Source organism: Chelon labrosus (assembly GCF_963514085.1).
Source record: "Chelon labrosus genome assembly, chromosome: 10".
NCBI classification, from domain to species: domain Eukaryota; kingdom Metazoa; phylum Chordata; class Actinopteri; order Mugiliformes; family Mugilidae; genus Chelon; species Chelon labrosus.
This window is the reverse complement of record NC_140360.1, coordinates 22882802-22903573: the sequence shown is the minus strand read 5'-3', so window position 1 is coordinate 22903573 and position 20772 is coordinate 22882802. Positions and strand designations below refer to the sequence as shown.

Genomic DNA, 20772 nt, shown 5'->3' with positions numbered 1-20772 from the left:
TGTCAGGTTTGTGTGGTCTTACAGACGGATCGATAACAGTTTTTTCGGTTTTATTTTAAAGTCGGCAAAGAGTGGATTTGTCGGCGACGCGATATTTGATTATCAGTGACTGACAACACGCAGGTTCTCCCGAGGGTTTCCCCGGATTCACGCACGACGCAACAGACATGCCAGGGCGTTCCTTCCAGTCGACTTACACCAGTAATATTTACTATGTCAGCAGGAATTGGGGCAGCGCTGTAAACTTTAAATTGAGGTGTTCTTTCTGGCGGCGAGACGCGCAAATCACAACCTGATTATACTTTTATATATGATCGCGCTATCAAACCAAACGCAGATTCAACATCCCTGTCATATTTGACATCTCAGGAGGTTTTCAAGTTGTTTTACACAAGTGACATGCAGAAAATTCTCATTGCACCAACGTATCAATCTTAAGAATAAGCTTAGATTAACAGTCTTCAGATGTAAGCGTAAAGCCTGACAGCTTTTCGAGCAGGTCAGCCGATATCTGTTTATCCTCAGTGAAATAAAGAAATGAAAGAAACTTCATTTTCTTGTCTAATACTTCGGCTTTCCTCCTGGGATACTGGGGCACGCGTTGCGCGCTGATCCCCTGAAGCGCAGCAGCATGCCTCCAAACATCCACATCCCAACAGCCCACTGACAAATCACTTCCCAGCATTTTAGCCCTAAACACACCACGGTTAACTCTACTCTATCGATTAAAAAAGGAAATGGGTTGATTACCAGATAATCACAACACTTCAGCAGTACCTTGATCCATCGACCTCATCATGTGGTACTGTGCCAGCCTCCAAGTTTCTCTAAACATCTGGAGAAAAAATAAAGTTGAAAAAATAATAATAAAAAAAAAAATAATAAAAGAAGGACTTCAAAAAATTACTCTCCTCTTGCAAACATCGCAGGAGAAAACTGTCTTCTGTTAAAAATGCCGATAGCAGAGGAAAGAAGAATAAGAAAAAACTCTCTGTACACGTTCAAAAACTTCAAGCTGCGACACAGCAGCTGCGCGCAAACTCCCTTTCTGTGTTCACAAACATGCAGCCGCATCAGCTACAGCAACGGTTCTGGTATGAAGTCCCCCTTCCTAGAGCTCTATAAGGATTACTTGACTACCCAGAGCGGCTTCCTTCCCCGCTCTGGGTGTTTATAATGGTCCAATGCTGTAAAATAACGGGATTCCCTCAGTGTTTCCTCCTGTTTGTGCGCCTTTGCCATGGAAACCTGGAGCCGGTCCATGTCGGAGACTCAGGGCTTTCCTGCAAAGCCCCACACTCAGGAATCCATGACGTCTCCGGCTCCTGCGCCAAGGCATTTCTGCGGCTTCTCTCAGACAGTAGCACACAAGAACTTCATTGTAGGGATGAAGAAATTACTGTAGGACGCTGTAGGAGAGAGAGAGAGAGAAAAAAAATGAAAAATAGCTCTGAACTTTGATTACAGGACGCATTACATGAAATTTACTTAACACAGTTTACTAGACTCGTCTGTCTAGGAGCTCTGTTATTAAATGTAAATGACCAGACAGTACTGAGCTGTAATGACTTCAGAGTATATTAAAGAGGCAGACTCATTTTGAACATGGACCATAGAGAATTCCATTGTTTCCACTGTGGGGAGACGCTACTATCCATTTCTGTTTCGTAATGGAAATCTGCAGCATCTTCTGAAACTTGACTGGAAAGAAAAAAAAAACCTGGACAAGACCACTACCTGACCCCAGGACACAGGAGGATACAGTCTAAGTTGCAAAATATGTTGTATAACTTTTAAAAAGAAGACAAATAAGAATATGGATCATTTGAATTAAGGATGGGATCATCTCTTATATATAGTCATGTCTGTGTCACACTACAAAATATAAACTCATTTTCTCATTTTCTAAAAAAAAGAAAAAAAAAAGAAGTCCACTTCTTGTCTTAACCATAAACATACGCAGACTCAATTTTATTTCCAACCAGACATGATCTTTTTGGAATAAACCACATAAATGAAAGAAAATTATATTCCTTGCAGCGCAATTTTCAGGCAGTTCATGAGTAAACCTTGTACATGTCTGAGCTACATTGACCAGGCATAACATTATGACCACCTTCCTGATATGGTGTAGGTCTCCCTTGTGCCTCCTAAACAGCTGTGACTCATCATGGACATGGGCCTTCTGAGGGTGTCCTGTGGTGCCTGGATACAGAATGTTGTTAGTGGGGGCCTTTGGGTCCTATGAGGGGAGGGGAGGGGCCTCTGTGGATCATCCCACAGAGACTTGATCAGTTTGGGATCTAGTGAATTTGGAGGCCAGGTCAACACCTTGTGCTGTTTTTCATGTTTTTTTTTTAGTTGTTCTTAAACTGTTTTTGTGTGTGTGTGTCTGTGTCAGGCTGCATCCTGCTGGGGATGGCTGCTGCCATCAAGGAGTGTCATTGCTATGGGGTGGGGGTGTCTGGTCTGGTCTAGGTGGGTGGTACATGTCTAAGTAACATCCACATGAATGACAGGTCCAAAAGTTTCCCAGCAGAACATTAGATTGTCACAAGATGGTCAATGTTATTCGCTTCTCCTGACAGTGGTTGTAATGTTGTGGCTGATCGGTATATGTCTGGGTTCATGCGCTGTTAAGTGCATTAACAGTTTTGTCAGTTCGTGGAGATTTCTCAACAAACGATGAGAACATGAAGCAGCAACATGCATGAGTTAGCCTTTACTGTTTCAGCCCTGACAGCTGATGCGTACTCTGGGGCATCCAACGCAGTGATGTGCTCATAGGATGGATTCAAATATATATGTAAATACTTATTCACCCAAACCATTCCTCTTTTTGTCTGTCGATGCTGTTTTGTTTAATACAAATTTGGATACGTTTGAATTTGTATAATGGACTAGCTTCTTACTTAGCCTCATTTTTCTCATCTAGCTATTCTAAAAATAAGAGTACATCCAAAAAAAAAAAAGATCAACTTCAGACATGCAGTCCATTGTTAACAATACAAATTTGGAAGCCTTTCATTTGAATCAAGACAAACCAAAACATTTGTCTGGTCTACATTTCACGTGCTGATTCTCAGAATAACCGCAGTGACTAACTCTTTGCTTGCATCAGTCTTGTCAGTCCCAAGGCTGCTAATAGGAAAATGTGCGTACTTGAGAGAAGCCTTGTGTGTGGGTGTGTGTGTGTGTGAGTGTGTGTGTGTAATCAGAGGATCTGCTTTTGGCGGAGACATTGATTAGTCTCATGGCGCAACAGACAGCTGGGTGAACAAGGTGACTGCAATGCGTAAACCGGGCCTGCGGGGGTGACCGTCCAGCAGCCTCGTCTACCAGATGTAAATTCCTCCACTGCTACGGAACTCTTATGCAACTCAGCTCATGAATGAGTAAATGAATATGGCAAACCCTTAAGAAAGGAAAACTGCTTGTGTCCAGACAGCCGAGTTTGCACTTCCGTTTTTTTGTTTTTTTTTTCTCAGAGAGGGCCAACTTTTTCCGAGTTCATGCAGGTTTTTCCATCGGTGTAAAACAGCTCATTGAGGCAGAGTCGTCTGGGTTAGAGCAGTGCCCTGTTTTAGTTTTCCAAGTGTAACATGTGCGACCGAGCTTTTAAATCCGAGCAATGGAACCTCGATTGTGTCTCATGGCAAACTTTCCAAGGAAATTCAGGGGGCCATGAGAAGCCTGGACTTTTGACTCTGTTACGGTCTTTTGATCTGCTTTTGTATATGCCGGGCACTTTGTACTTTTCTCCTTTGCATCAGATTCAATTAAACCTTTGACCTCTTAATAATAGTTATGTTAAATAACAGTTTTCTCTGGTGAGCTGCAGGGCTCAATCTGGACAAGTTGCCAGTCTGCCACATCTACACCTGAAGGGACATACAGTAACTCAGCAGGGTTATTAGTTTTAGAGGATTGATATGTCCATCACACATACAAAAGATGTTAAATATATAATCAACATAAATCAATGAAGGCCCCACAATACATCAACAAAAATCCCTTCCGTGTACTCTATGACAGATTTCACTAGTTTGGACAAGTGGTATAGCACACGTTTATCTTTGCCTGGGGGCCCCACAGGACCTAGGATCACCACTAACTGGAGAAAGAAAGAAATAGATTGGGTCAGTCCAAAGGTGGCAAAATCCCAAGGACTCTAAAGACTACTTAAAATGCTACAACTCTTACAGGCGAAAGTACAAGAAAACAGACTATACGATTGAAAGGCTCAGAACATCAGGAATGTTTACCTTCTAGAATCAGACGCAGACCCCATTCTGCACCTTGACGCTGCACAGGGTCAAACATCAAGTCAAGATATAAAACACTCATTTTAAAAACAGGATATTGCAGAGGACTGTAGCACACATGTTTAAGTGTTTTTGATGGATATTCAACATCTCTGCCGGAGTCTGCGCATCTAAAACAAAGCTCAAGCAAAGCCCTTAGATATTTCACTACTCATCCAACCGAAGCCAGTGAAGCCAATCGTCTGTTCAGAAGCAGAAGATGTTCTGAACGTCTTCAAGAAAACTCAAGAGTCCCAACAACTCTGGAGCTTGGACTAAAGTGGGTAACAATTCTCAGTGTTAGGAGCAGCTAAAACATTTAGACCAGTCATTAAGAACCAAACAGGAATATGTGCTTTTTAACTTTTTAATGTCTTAAATCTCTCTGAAGGCATCAAAATCATGAATGAACACATATGGGATTATGTAGCAAATAAAAAAAGTGTGAAATAACTCCAAATATGATTCATATTTTAGATTCTTCAAAATAGCCACCCTTTGCTTTGATTACTGCTTTGCACACTCTCGGCATTCTCTCCATGAGCTTCATGATGTAGTCACCTGAAACAGTTCTCCAACAGTCTTGTTGACAGAGATGCTGAGAACTTTTTGGCCCTTTTGCCATCACTCTGCGGTCCATCTCATCCCAAACCATCTCGATTGGGTTTAGGTCAGGCAACGCAGAAAAGGTGAACGGATGGTTCGCACACACACAAAAACACAGAGGTTGGAACCAAAGGTCTCAAATTTGGACTCATCAGACCAAAGCACAGATTTCCACTGGTCTAATGTCCATTCCTTGTGTTTCTGGACCCAAACAAATCTCTTCTGCTTGTTGCTCTTCCATAGTAGTGGTTTTCTAGCAGCTATTTGACCATAAAAGCCTGATTGGCGCAGTCTCCTCTGAACAGTTGATAGTTGGTAGAGAGGTGTCTTCTACTAGAACTCTGTGCGCCATTGATCTGGGCTCTAATCTGAGGTGCTGTTAGCTTGCGATTTCTGAGGCTGGTGACTCGGATGAACTTCTCCTCAGCAGCAGAGGTGACTCTTGGTCTTCCTTTCCTGGGGCGGTCCTCATGTGAGCCAGTTTCGTCGTAGAGCTTGATGGTTTTTGCAACTGCACATGGGGACACATTCAAAGTTTTTGCAATTTTCCGGACTGACTGGCCTTCAGTTCTTAAAGTAATGATAGACTGTCGTTTCTCTTTTCTTAGCTGATTGGTTCTTGCCATAAAATGAATTCTAACAGTTGTCAAATAGGGCTGTCAGCTGTGTGCCAACCTGACTTCTGCACAACACAACTGATGATCCCAATCCCATTAAGAAGGCAAGAAATTCCACAAATGAACCCTGACAAGGCACACCTGTGAAGTGGAAACCATTTCAGGTGACTACATCATGAAGCTCACTGAGGGAAGTCCAAGGGTTTGCAGCGCTGTCAACAAAGCAAAGGGTGGCTATTTTAAGGAATCTGAAATATGAATCATATCTAGAGTTATTTCACACTTTTTTGTTCACTACATAATTCCATATGTGTTCATTCATGGTTCTGATCCCTTCAGTGAGAATCTACAATGTAATGTCATGAAAATAAAGAAAACCCATTTAATGAGAGGGTGTGTCCAAACTTTCGACTGGTAGTGTACACAGTCGGGAAAGAGCTCAAAAGAAAGCAGGCAGCACATGTTGGCATTTTAAGGTTGGAGCAGTTTCCAGTGAGAAGGCCTTCACCACCAGGAATGTTTGAATTTTCCACCACTCCACCGCGCCACATCAGGTGACTCTCAGTGAGAACGTCTGATAACTCACTTATCACAGTTAGGTTAAGATGTTGTGGGTCGTCTTTCAATCATGTATAAACCTAAAACTATGAATAAACAAGTGTTGCAGTAGCTGCTGACACCCCTGACAGGATTTCAGTTGGGGCAGCGCTGGCATGTCATTGTGCAATAAGGAGTCTTGTTTCCTTCCTGCCACAACTTGAGATCCCTGGAAAACATTTTCCTTCTTTTTCCAAACTGTATAAATGAGCTAATACGTTCCATCAACATGGAAACATGGAAACTCCATACGTACACGCTGGATGGAATCGGCCTGCTTATGTAATAGCCTTCTGATCAATACTCAAATGTTTGCGGAAAGAATTTTTAAGTCCAGTGGAAAAGTGGCAGACTAGCTCATGGGTTTTCTGTTTTCTGGCCCGGCAGTATTTCTTCAACATCTCTCTGTATCTATTATCAGTATGGATGTACAGGAGTCAATATTTGGTAGTCAAAACAGAGTGGAAGAAGCCTATTCAGCATTTCAACTGAAAGAAAAACTCACTCCTCCCTTTGCAACTTCATTCATAACAACAACAGCCTGGAGTTCAGCCTCAACAATTGCACCAGGTCCTCTTTTACTTCTGCTGTAAGGAAAAATATGTATCTAATCCAGACAGTGATTTGTTTTGTTTAGTTGGTTTGGGAGGCATTAGTCAGTGTTATTAGAGATTATAGGGAGAGGCAGGGAAACACATCTTTAACAGTTGTGGGTGCTAGGACAAATCAAAGCATTCCAGGCCCAAGGAGCTATAAATAGTGCCAGAGGAGGGCGTGTGTTCATGCTTTGCAATGTTTCTGTTAGGGGCCTGTCATTGCCAAAATCCAGTGCTTACACAGAGCAGTAACAGAGAGTAGTAAACAATTCATCAGCAGCAGCTTCTTCAGTATTTGGTGCCCTGACAAATCATCCATCAGGGGGTTTCTGTTATTCCAAAACAGCTCCCTGCTTCTAAGCAGACCAGCCTATCGTGGCATTTAGGAGCAGATGATTGAGTTCATTAACCAATCAGATGTGACCCAGAAGCTCAGCCGACCTCGGGCTTAACCCGCGGTAGATCAAAGTCCTCTCATGAAAACTGGCGAAGACCAGCTGACCTCGTTGATGTGGCTGCCTTTGATTGAATGTCGGGTACGGATCCCACATCCATGCTAACGTTGGTATCAGCAGCTCTCATCCAGGAGACAGCTGCCAGTGTATTCCGCAGCATATTCAGTCTGCCTCTCTTTCTTGTAATGTTCCACTGGGAGCTGAGCTGAGCGTAAGATATTTCCAAGCTGGAAACAAATTCCTGTGTTGAAGTGCCAAAGATAAAATGCACGGACCTTGTGATAATTACCCTGGATATGTTATGCAACAGCTGTAAGCTAGCCCTTTTCTCTTTTAAAGCCAGAAAACCTTGTTAAACGCAAAGTAAATTTTAAAATTGACTTTGACTGGGTTGCAAGTTTGGCAGTGAACCAGCAGGGGCTCCATAGCTGGCTTCAAGAGAGAGGGGAAAGACCACAAATGTTGAGGTTAGCAGGCAGCTCTGTTGATTCTGGGGTGGAATTTCAGTTTTCATGGGCCTGATTAACTTAAATGGTTTCTTTTAACGGTATAACTTACGCATTTGGGCAATGGAAGAAGAAAAAAAAAGTTGGACACACTCTTTGAGTTTTAATGGTAACATGCAGTACTGAGGAGCTTGACTGCATGTTAATAAAAGGAAAAGGTTTTATGGCTGAGAATCTTGTTCAGTTTAAACCACCACTGCATCAACACTTTTATAACTTGTAACCTGTGTCTCAAGCCCCGTCTGAAAACCTAACTAAGCATGGACACCGATTTAAAAGAAAAATTAGGAAATGCTTAACGGTTTTATGAGAGTAAAATAAAGTCAATTTAAATTTCTGATTGCGTTTAAAGTGGAAGACCTGGACGTGACCATGTGTGGAAAACACCACGGCGTCACCAGGCATCAGGGACTCCCTCCTCTGGTGAGAGAGAGCCAAACATGCAGCCTCCTTGTTCTGCCTGTGTGTCCTGTGTGTATCTCACACCTCATCAGAAACTGAAGTGGAACAAAACGGGGATAACCAGGAGTGCTTTTTGCATACAAACATTGGATGATTTAGTCTCAGTTCAGACAGCAGGAATGCACTGGGAAAACAAGTGTCTTATAGTTTCAATTACAAAAAATAAATGTTGTTTTTATAGCAGCATGTTATTAGTTTGAGTCCACTAACACATGTTAGGCCACTATGTAAAACTCTTTTTATGATTCATTAGTTATAAATCCTCACATTGGTTTCAAAGATGTTTAAAACATTAAAACATAGTATCCAACAAACAACTGAACAAATAAGTGGATTTCAACAGCTGATACGTCCTGCCCTGTGCTATAACCCTTCATTGTTCTTACAGTGTTGCTGTAACTGGAACAGCAAAGGCGTATTAATCTACAGCTGAAAATAGTTCCCAACATGCACACTATTTCCTTTGGTTTTAATGACATTTGAAAGCATTTTAGATTATAATTGAGCCATTATTCAAAATGTGTTTCCGTCTTCAGCGGACTGGGAACGTATGGAGACACAGAACACTTGTAAATCATTCAATAAAAGCAGCCATGAAAAGGAAACGTGAGATTTATTAATCACCATCATCACAACAATGACAGCAGCACAATTATTCTCCCTTTTTGTTCTGCCCATTGAATAAAACATGTTAATAAATAAGAAAAAAAAAAAAGTTATTTACAAGCAAGCAAATCATTACTGCATAATTTACTCTTTGCACGTTTAGAACATAAAAATATACTTAACAGTTGTACAAAACAAAATGTTGTGCAAACTGCTTGCTGAATTCAGTGCTCATTAAAATGTTTGTTTTGAATATTAAAGAACTGATTAATTATGGCACCCTGCTCGCTCTGTTTGACACAATAAGTTCATCAAAGTCACCCTTTCTGATTCAGCTAAAATCATGGTATTGTTATTTATTCGCGGACCACCATCACACCACCAGTGAAATTAAGTATGAAAGTGTAGATTTTTTCTTTCAGTGTGCATTAGTAGTACCTATTGACAATATTCACATTGAGCTGTGGCAATTTGATCTTTTTTTTAATTCCATAGCTGAACTGTACAGGTTAGTAGCAGTGAGAAGTGAGGGCGCCCTGGATTAGGCGACACGGACGGGACGGGTGGTGGTGGGGGGGCAGTTAGACGCCGGTCACCGGGGTATTTTCAGTTATGGCTTTAGGTCACCATTACAGTGAGTCATCATGCAATGCAGAAGCGTGGCCGGTGCTGCCCTGCCCGAGCGGCCACATTAGAGGCCGTGCATTCCCCTGCAGGCACAGGGCCTGTCAGGAGCCGCGGCGGAAGGTTCGGCTTCGAATAACCGTCACTGCTTCGTGGCCGTTTTGACCGCGCTCCACAAACACCAACAAGTCAAGGTCCATACAAAGAGACATGGACAGATTTAACATCAGACACCACGGGTCATGCTAAAATAAACCACCACACCACCTCCGCTGTGTCAGGCTGCAGCTTCGGGGTGACGCATAAACAAATACACAAACTTGCAGACGTGTGTTTTATGCAAAGTCTAGCCAGTAAACTTTTTTTTTTTTTTTTTTTTTTTAAACCATATAATTCACATACTCCATTTAGAAATCACTGTCTGAGGAGAATGTGAATCAGGTCAAAATGCTACAACTAAAACTTCAGGTTCTCACAATAAAACAGTTGTACTATTTAAGTGCTGGAAATTAGAGGAAAATTGGGTTTCCTTCCCGATGTGATCTCTGACATTATAAAGTGAGCTGCGCCTGTATGATTCACTGAACTGGTTGTGTGATTTCATTGAATACATTCAGGCTGAACAGCTGCATCTTTGTCCAGAATTATTTTAGGATCTGACAATACATAGGTTTGAAAACACTTGTTGAATCTGGTCAAATGACCCAATAAATCATCTATTAAGCCTTGCATCAAACACACAATGCTTTTAAACTAACTGTCAATAACTCTCAATCTCAGTAATTAATCTGTCCCTGTCAAATCTGTTTCTTTTCAGAAGAAATTAAAGGGGATGAATCCATGTTTGACTCTCTGGTCTGGACGCAGGCTGTGCAGGATGAAAACAGGGACATCTTTTAGATCTTCCCACGGCAAACAAGGCTGGAGGCTCCTCTCAGTGTCTAAGAGGTCAGCTTGGAGTAATTGGGCGGAGAGAAGCGTCTGCGCAGGTACTTGAGGATGTAGAGGGGCAGACAGCTCACCAGCGTGATGACAGTCACCTTCCACAGGAACGATACTGTGGTGATGAAGTATATGTCTGGCAGAGATGAAGAGTGAGAGGTCAGAGCCTTGTTGTAGGATACAGATACATTTCTAAACATCATGCAACAGTTTGGAGTGGAAGAAGTTGTCTTTTTTCTGACAGTCATGAGTTTTAGAAGTATAACTCAGCAATGACATTATTAAATAATCAGGAATGATCAGGACATTTAGTTCACGCTTGTTTACCTCATTGTTGGTTGTAAGGCTACTACTTGAGTCTTGTTGTTTTTAGCCAGTATTTATTCACACACAGCCAGCCTGGAAGTCAGCCTGGCTACACCCGCTTTTGGTGGGCATGGACAGAACACTAATAGTAACACAGTCATACACGTCCCCTGAGCTTTGTGGACTTGAATATGTTTGCAACAAAATGGCTCTGATTAATTGCAGGCCTATCCAATTGAGTCCAGAGGTATTTTTACCCATCGCAATACAGATAGCCATCACTTGATTACTGGAACTGACACAGATTTCTATTTTTTTTTTCTGTATCTGTTGTTCCTCTGTTCAACAAGTTCAGTTTTGATTGTTTCAGTTTTGTGCTCTACTTTGGTATATGGGTTTATGGAGGTTTCTTTCTTGATTAACTCCCTGATGTTCATGGGGGTTTTATCTTATCTTTAGGTGAGTTTTTTTCTATGACTCATAAGTGGAAGTGCATTTATTTCAATTAAGATAATGATATGATTGGAAAGAATATGTTACATGGAATTAAAATGTAGTGTATTATGCCTCTGGGTAGGAAAAGGTGTATAACTTCTCCAGAACAAAGTTCTGGTGTAAATGGTCAAAAGAACAGGAGACAAAAAAAAAACTTAACCTTGGAAAATGTTCATTTAAGTGAGTAAAGTGCATATGCAACAGAAGAATAGCCTTTAAAATCTATTCCAGTCTGACTTCAAGAGGCAGGAAAAGTGTCCAAAATAGGGTAAACTTGACCACATGCCAGTCATGATCCTCAGTGGTCGAGATTGGAGGCTGAAAATGGAACTCCACACCCCACATAAAGCTGAAAATAAAGCCTTGAAGAGCTCTTGGTCAGGGTATTGTATATGTCAAGGGCCTTAATATGGCACAGCCAAAAAAAGGCTTATTTTTTCCCAATAGCCTGGCAACAAGCAGGGTGTAATAGAGTGAGATAAACACCAACAACGCAGTCTTCTGCTGGAAAAGCTGTTTTTCTTTCAGACTTCTAATGGCTATGAATCTGTTAGTATACGACACAGGGGAAAACACTATTTATGTGGGTGATGTTTTCTACCTAACACACCTTCACTGATAAACACATAAACCATGGCAACACACAGGAAACTAGACTGTTGGCATTTCCTTTTTGATATTACAGTATGCCTGAACCTCGGTCACCCCAGGACAATTTGTCAATGCACTCATCTTTAGACTTCCTAATATCCAGCATACCACAGCTTATTGTACACTAGAGACATTATATGAATGAGCAGGTCACCCTTACTGCTGCACACTGACGTACTATTTCAAGGTCGGGACGAAGCACAATAACATTAATCAGTCTGCAGTGAGATTAATGCGGACACTAGTTCTCTATATAAAACACAGCTACAGGCTCAGAGTCACCTTCTGCGTGGTTGAAATAATGAGTGTGTTTGTTTACCTATGAACTCAGGCAAGAAGACCAATGAGGCGCCGTAGCATGCCAAACTCAGGAGCTCGCCAACTATCATGAGCCAGTGCCACGTCTGAATGGTCAGGGCCACCATCAGCAGCTCAGTCAGGATGAGAGAGGTGAAGGAAATGGCAACGATGTGGACGAACTCTGACTCAAAGAGCAGCAGGGCTCCGTACATGATGCTGCCCCCTGAGGAGGACAAAAGAGGCCACGCTTCAACACAACAACATTTATTAGCTCACAATGTTTTTTATATTAACTGTATTAGTGCTATCCTGACAGTTAAAATGTTTTAGCTATGACTACAAGAGTTTGTAAAGAGAGCTGCAAAAGGCTGGTGTATTTGGCCGGCAGTGTTCTTAAATAAACCAGCATGCCACACAGTCCTCTCAATTGCTTCGCTGCTTGAACAGACAGATGGCCATCTCATCACATAAGCATGAGAAAATGTTGTCTGGGGGAAAACAAGAAATATATAAATAATTAAAAGTCCAGAAGAAAAGCAAAGAGCTCCAACATTAGTGTGTGAAAAGAGGCTAGACGAGAGAAACGAACAAGGATCAATTTATCAAAAGAAATAAATAACAATGAAAATGTATTAAATACTGATGTATTCAGTTATACGTTTGACTTACTGTTTTTTTGTTTTGTTTTTTTGTTTTCAGGGCATATGTACCAAAAACACCCTATGTCCGCATATTCATCTGCTATAAAACTTTCCACCCTGTAACAACCTGAAAGCGCTTTTTCTCCTTGAATCTTCAGGTAGGAGGTAAAGTCTAAGAAATCGAGTGAAGCGATGACAACACAGTGTTTGGCAAACTTGGCTCAACGCTTGTAAACACATAGTAGCTTAACATGAGTTGCAAAATGGAAAGTTTTGACAGAAATAGATAAAAGATTTCAGGGTGTAGCTTAGTATAACCCTGTAAACATCTTTTCATTGCAAGCGGTCTGTGTCTGTTTCTTTGGCAAAGTCTTCACACATAAAGAAAAGAAGCGAGTGTGTGGGATGTTAAAGAGTGACATGTCATGAAGCAGAAAAATATACCTTTATTTGTTTGTCAGGGAGTAATTAATCTTGTCTGCCCAGATTAAATATATGAGCTTCATCTTTGTGTCTGATCTGATGTCTTGTACATCTACAAACATCTAGATGAGAATATGGGTTCACCAGAGGTTTGTCTAAAGGCCCTCTTACCTTGATAGATACTGATTAAGACCCATATTAGAAACGTCTTGAAAGATAGCGGTCGACCCTGTGAAAAGAGAACCAGACATTATATTATTTCATTTCACATATATCTCTCTTTAAAATGTGGCTGTGTGACAAAAGACATTATTAAATACCTTCAAAAGGTCTTTATATAATTCTGGGTAAAGCATGGCAACCTCAGACTTCACATCTTTGTCCAACACAAGAGAGAAGACGGGGAACATGGTGTAGACAGTGGAGTAGCTGAAAGAGACAAAAGTGAGTGTGATGAGTAACTGGCAGATTAAACGGCTAATGTGCAAGATGCTTGATACATTTCATTGTAGGGTTCAGCATATTTTCACATTTTCCCCTTCTCGCATTTCAACAGTGCTTTAACACAAAGGAAATGCCAAGGAGACAAGGCAGCCAAATGCTCTGTTGATAAGTCATCGACATTCAGAGCTTGTATCTCACCCAACAATCAGGAATCCTTGGTAGAGTGGGACAGAAGCAAAGTAGAAAACAGAGGAGAAAACCGCCTAAGGAGAGAAAGAAGAACACAAACACTACTTAGAAATGAATGCTCAAATAGCATTATAGACATGATGCTATGCACGAAAACATTAGGTATTACTTTTAAGATAACACATCAAAATGAAATGCCATTAACCTGGTATGGAAACACACAAATCAAAATCAGCTGGCTAAATCTCACACACAAAATCCACCAAACCAAGGACTATTTCTAGGATGTGTCTTTGACTTATGGATAATGCCAATACTGAGATGTCAACTAGTTAGCCTGCCAACCAGGCAAACTAGTCAGGTCACAGCTGCAGCTGTGGCTGGTGTTAATGTGAGACATGTGGAGGAGGGCCTCCCTAAAACCCCAAAGTCCACGATGCAGTGACTCATGGGTTGTCCCTCCGCAGTGGGGGCGGAGGTTGGACTGGGACATGGGAATTGGACAGGCAACACTGTCGGGTGTGCGGGGGTCAGCTTAGAAGGGCACCACAGGCAGCCTCCTCTGAGTCATAGTGCACCCCACCCATCCATCCATGACCACCCCTGAAATCTCTCCCTGCCTCACTCTAAGTACGTCCTCCTCACATGTAGATATGAACTGCTGTGAATGAGCATAACAAACATCACCCTGCCAGATTTTTAAGGCTGCACCCAATTATTATCTGATATTTTAGAGTAGATGACTACGGCTTTGGCTCGGGATAGCAAAATGAAAAACTGAAAATCACTTGTAAATTAACTGACTCTGAGGTACAATGTCAGCTCATATTAGCACAAATTTCAACACTTATCACTAAACCTATTAATCACTGGATGATAGCATGATGTATCTGTTATCATTTCGTCATATTGTGAAAATGAATATCCTGGAGAGAATGTTGTAAAATAAATTGCAGCGGCAGAACGAAAAAAAGAAATTTACATTTACTACATCACATTAAAATTATATTGACTGAACCATGTACTATTTGATGCCTTGACTTAAAACAAACTTTGCTGTTGATGCAGAACAGAAACAGTTGTGGCGCATCAACATGACTTATGAACACAAACACAAATGGATTAGTTGGTCTCTACCTGCATGGTGCTGATGCAGAGGCTCCTGTGGATGACAAACTGGCTGAGGGCTGCAGACCTTTTGTAGCTGTTCCGACCGTGGACCATGAGGAGACGGCCTAAATGTTTGAATTGAGTCACAGAGAAGTCGGCAGCCAGAGAGGCCTGCTTTCCTTCCTGTCAAACACACAGCACAGAGGACAGTGAGGACTACAATATATCGTATGCAACATTCAGAAATACATATAAATTAAGCAATAGGAATAAAGTATGGATTTAAAAAAGTCGTGGGGAAAAAACGTGAAAGTGCCCGTCACAATTTTCCCAAATCCTTGATGATTCAGTAGACAAAAATCTAGCTCAATATAAGAGATGCCTAAGAAAGAAATCCAGCAAATATACATTTTATATGTCATATATTTTTGACACCACAGAACTGAAGAATTCAGATACAAGCGGTGCTGATTTTCAACAGCTCTTCCAGGCCATCCAGAAGCAACTCTCTGCTCACAGCTCAATGAGTATCCTGTGAGTGCTCTGGTTTCCTTCCATACCTCAAATACTGACAGGTTTGTAGGTAAATTGGAAAAGATCATTATTATTTTATCTATACTGCATGCCTTACTCCTGGCAAGGGAAATTTGCTCAGTGCATATCAGGAAAGGCTCCTGCCCCCAGCGTGATATGCAAATATGTGTGTACAGCTGGATAATGTTCAATTGTGTCTAGTAGGATACTGACAGGTTGATGGATGGGATTATACGCCCCATGTGTATAAGGTTACAGGCAGTTTTGTAAATTTGTGTTCCTCTTCATCACAATCATTCACTTCATAGACAAACTGTTGACTGTTACCTTTAAACAAAATTAGCATGGGTGACGTGTGTAGAATATCTAAAAGTAATGGCACTTTTGTCATGTGTAGAAGTACGATGTCTGATCAAACTAATCATCTTGACTGGAAAACCATGAGAAGTACAAGAGGCAGGCTGATGAGAGACTCCTACTTTTACTTTAGCATAAAAGCATCCTGTCATCTTTGTTTCCTCTACTCAGACAATAGATCCCTATAAAGAGGAATCATCTGTGTGCACGTCCCTCTACAACTCTCTGAATGTGGGAGAGATCTTGACAGGAAACGCAAAGTTAAAAATCTGTGAGCAGCACGTCAATGTGAGGCGATGAGATGGAGAGAGTCTTACTTTTCCCTCCACTCCCACGCCACAGTCGGCTTCCTGGATCATGCTGACATCGTTTCCTCCGTCCCCTAAGAGAAAACAAAAGCCATGGAGGTGTCAGGATTCACATCAGTGACTCACTGATACAAAATGTTAGCGAGAGTATTGTGTGCATGTGTTTCACAAGACGCGCCCTTAATTTTGCCTGATTAGGGGATTGGAACTGTTGAAAGGAAAAATAAATATTTGTTAGGAATTTCCTAGGCAAAAGATATGAAATACATTTAAATCAAAATATCTTTCCAATAACATGACTGAGGTTCTCAGTCATTCATGTCATGGAATATCCCCCCAAAAAAGCTGAAACAAGTGCAACTGGTCTTAGAGTACTTCTTGAAGACCATTTTTTTTAGCTTGATTACTGTAAACACACACACAAGAATCACATATAAAATGTTCAGATTGATCATGTTAAATTCAGTGTGCTGCATTCCACAGTAATACAATAAGAAACTTTTAATATGACAAATAAATGTTTCTTGGAAGAATTGGTCCAATGATATGATCACATTGTGATTCTTAATTCATCAGCACTAAAACATTTCAATGAGTTTTGCTCAATTGATGCATCTCGTGTATACTCATACGGGAGTGCTGGTGAGATGAGCAGAAGAGAGTGATGGCAGTTTGTGGCTGAGACAGAATATGTGTTGAGGAGGATGTGGATGAGGGAAAGGTTGTGTTAAATGTTAACACCACAATGAAAAAAATAGAAAACAAACCAAACTGAAGGCTGCTCACACATAATCTCCTTGTGAAAAAGCTGTTGCACAGTGTCAGTTTCTGCTCACCTACAGCACAGGTGAGTTTGCCTGTGCGCTCTTGCAACAGCCTGACTATCTGAGCCTTCTGAGTAGGGGTACAGCGGCAGCAAACCACAGCGGGACACTGGCATGCGAGCTCCATGAACTCGTATTCGTAATATTTCAGACAGACCTGCAAGACACGCAACAAGAGCAGACAGGTGAGAAACTTGGGCCACCACAAGTAACTGATTTCACTTGTGGATCTTCAGCACCTCAACTTAACTTACAGTTTAACTCCTACTGTGGTTTAGAAAGTGACTCTAACCACAGACACCACTTCCAGAGATGCTTCAGTGGAAGTGATATTATCAAGCTTCGCATAGAAAACACGTCAAAGTTTCATAAGGAGAGATAAGACGGTGGGATGAGGGTTAGACACACACAGAGGCGCACTTACCTCAAGCGAGTCCCCCGATATCACCAGAGCGCAGTCATGTTTTCTTCTGAAAGCGTTGAGCTCCAGGTGGGCTTCCCCTCGTGTTGTCACCTAGGGCAAAGCCAACCACATTTTTAAATGCACGCATAAGCAAGTGCACAAAAAGCACTCACAGGGAAAAATGATCATTGATCACAATCTTTCAGCCCCTGCCTGTTTGTTGCTCTGATGGTTATCAGACAAAAGAATGGCAGCTTGCTTCATGCCAGCTGCAGTGATCACAGACATCAGAGCAACAAAATACCTGACAAACATGCTACTATCAAAATAAGTTTCTACGTATCATAATATTGAACTGAATGTTTTTACCTAATCAGCTGAGAGAATGAATTTTAGTGAAATCTGTGTCACTTGGATCCATCTTATTATTATTTAAGTTACCATGAGATGCAGCTCATGGTATCACCTTAACCTTAAATGGAGACCCACATACATCACTATTCTTTAAACATTGTTCATATGTTTTTGTTGGTGTAATAGATCAGCATTGAGCATTATTGTTTGATGTATTGTTAGTTTTGATCCAACATTTTATCCGTTTGAAACGAAGCCAATTTTTATTTTTAATAACACATTAACTCAAGTAACATTTTAAAAAACTGTATCGACATATAAACATATATCATATTAAGAAATATAAAAATAACATAACATATATAAAGTTACAATTATTAACAAATATATTCATGTATAATATATTATGATGTTCTGTAAGCCAATTCTTTCAAGTACTTCTAAATGATTAATAATGTGTGTTAAAGTGGTACCAAATTCTAAATTGAAAAGGGAAACTGAGAGGAAAATACACTGCATAAAAAATCAACAGTGCTTCCTAAAAAATTGTATCAGGTTCAAATATAGAATTAAAAATTCTCCAAAAATGCAGCACTGACAAGGCATGATGTAAATCTGTCAACAAGAGCAACGCTCTGGTATGAATATCCTTCAACCGCTGACTACTCATACGTCAATCCAGGCCATTGCTGGCCACCAGGAAACTAATCCAGATGTATGTGTTGCAGGCCCAGTCAGCACTACCCCGTCCACTGGGACGGAGGTTTTCAAGCCATGCCAGCCATTGTTATTCTCTTCCAGTAACCGCAGTTGTACGCAAGTTGTAACCTTCCTATATGGCAGGCTCTCCTTCTGCTCTGGCATGGGTCCAGAGGGGAAGGCAGAAGGGGACTATCAAAGCAGCAAGAGAGGCTGAAACCTGCAAAACAATTTAGGAAGTGAGCCCTCTGCATGTTCCCTCTGGGAGTGGTTCAGCTGGTGTCCCCTCTCTGTTGGCCCGAAGGCCTGTTTGTTCACTTTGACAGTGGCTTGGATGCTTTCACTGGTGGGAGGTGATTTATTCAGCTGTAGATGCTGGCCTGGGCTGCATGTGTAGTTGTGTGGAGCTGTATGACCACTAGCTAATGGGTCTGGTCGCAGAGCGTTGCTACCAGTGGTGTGATTAAGTCAGCAAACTGTCAGTGCTGCAATGAACTGAGATGAGCACCATAATAAAAGCAACTACTGCCAGCTTCATACACACATAAGTAGAAAACTGGCCTCCTTCCTGCACTTACTGGTCTGAAGATGTGGATGTCCTGGTTGCGGGTGATCAGATGGGCATTCTTAGCAGTGCATGTAGCAGTTTCAAGCTTGTCTCCTGTCAGCATCCAAACCTGCTCAGAAACCAGAAAACAATTACCATGTCATTAAAGTAATTTTTGAATATATAAGCAAGCACTGATGTTTGAAGAAAAATTCCACTCCACTAAACTCCAGAGATCAAAGACTAATCACTGACTCAATCAAGTAACTTGTAACGGCTGTGTCTGGGGGCAAAAGTCTGCAGACTAATCTTAAGATCAAAAATAGTTAACTTTATTTTAATATTTGTGCTTCAAACAAAACACAAACTAGGTCATCACACAGATTGATTTGATTATAGTATCCAAATTCTGTCTCACTCTGATTTTAACAGAGTCATTTTGGATTATAGCAAACAGCTTAAATGGTTGACTTATCCAAATAGCATTTCTTAACATTGGCAGTTTGGGCTTTTATTTCTATTTTGAGTTATTCTTACTTCTGGAGATTACTGCCTCCAGTAGTAACACAACACTTCAAATTCATTGTTGCTATAGAGTATGCAAAAAAAACGTAGACACAAGTTTATGTTGGAACTACTTTCCAAAACAGCCCTTGTGAAAAGAGCTGGCAGCCTGTTCAGTGGTTTGTCGAGAGTTGCAAGGTAACGGCACAACTGCGGATCATTTTTAAAATGCTATGAGCAGAAAAAGCAAATTCCATTAATGATAAAATTTCAGTGGCAGATATCTAAAATCCCACTGAAACAAAAATAAAGTTGTAGTTTTAGATTCAGAGGATACTTTGAATACTTAATTAAATACAGTTTGTTCATGTGGGTAGATTTGAAAAACTTATGTACTTTTCTCTATGTTTTGTGTTCTCAATTTGTTGCTACTTTGAGCTACAAGAATATAATCCTCAGACCTTTATGCCTGCATTGCGGAGGATCTCCAGGGTGGGCCTGACATCTGTCTGCAGCTGGTCCTCCACCCCAGTCAGACACAACAACTCCATCTCCATCTCCAGACTCTCAATCACTGTGGCCACCTTCAAAGAGCGGTCATGGACGCTGAGCTTGGCCTGGACATACCGTGCCTGCACAGCAGCAGTGGGATGAGAATATCGTGAGTGGGAGGATATGAATTTAGTATAAATCAGGAAAAATCATTGCAAGACTAAAAACGGAAACATCCCGGAATAGATGAAGGAAATATAAAGCTGGCCACCAGATGCAGAAATCATGACCAACAGAAAACGATAAAAAAGCACCAGGAATGCCTCAAACAATGTAAATAAATTAGCCAAATTTTGCAACCTAAACAAACACTAAACTGTGTGCATATGTGTATACACTCCATCCAAAATGCACTAAAACTTCAATGAAAGATATCAAAGTTTCAGCAGTCCGAAAAGCTATTATGTTTTACAAAGCTGTGCATAAAGAGCAGACATAATCAATTGGTTAACGCCCATCTTTAGTGCTCCAGCTCCACAGCAATTTCAGATAAAGCAAAAACAATCCAAGTGTGACTCATACAGGAACACAAACTCTGTGTGTGACTCAGTTGGTGACTCAATGCTGCCCACCAGCTCTGCTCACTCAATTATACACTTCAGTAATGGGCCTGGGGCTAACAACTGCAGGGGAGACAGCCCAGCCCAGCCCAGCTCAAACAATGAGTGGGGTCTGGTGTGCAGTATAAGTGCGTGGGAGCGTGGGGTGGACAGACTGGAGGGGTTAGTCTAATTACCCAAGAACACACTTTGACATTTGGAAATGCTGAACATGCCTTCACAAAATATCAATCTGCGTTTGTTCTGTTTGTCAGTC

At 41.2% G+C, this 20772-nt stretch overlaps 1 protein-coding gene across 1 annotated transcript in view; it reads right to left on the bottom strand.

Annotated features, from left to right (window-relative positions):
- Positions 1–6688: 6688 nt before the first annotated feature.
- Positions 6689–20772, bottom strand: part of atp9a (ATPase phospholipid transporting 9A) — a 30690-nt gene continuing 16606 nt past the window's right edge. Inside the window, exons 18-28 of the mRNA XM_084553749.1 lie at positions 19866–20036; positions 18932–19030; positions 17322–17411; positions 16910–17054; positions 16083–16147; positions 14902–15057; positions 13774–13838; positions 13452–13560; positions 13303–13360; positions 12087–12290; positions 6689–10451 (exon numbers count right to left, since the gene is read on the bottom strand). Coding sequence (XP_084409875.1) covers positions 10315–10451; positions 12087–12290; positions 13303–13360; positions 13452–13560; positions 13774–13838; positions 14902–15057; positions 16083–16147; positions 16910–17054; positions 17322–17411; positions 18932–19030; positions 19866–20036 — 1299 coding nt within the window. The 3' untranslated portion in view covers positions 6689–10314. The remainder of the gene's footprint in view (positions 10452–12086; positions 12291–13302; positions 13361–13451; positions 13561–13773; positions 13839–14901; positions 15058–16082; positions 16148–16909; positions 17055–17321; positions 17412–18931; positions 19031–19865; positions 20037–20772) is intronic.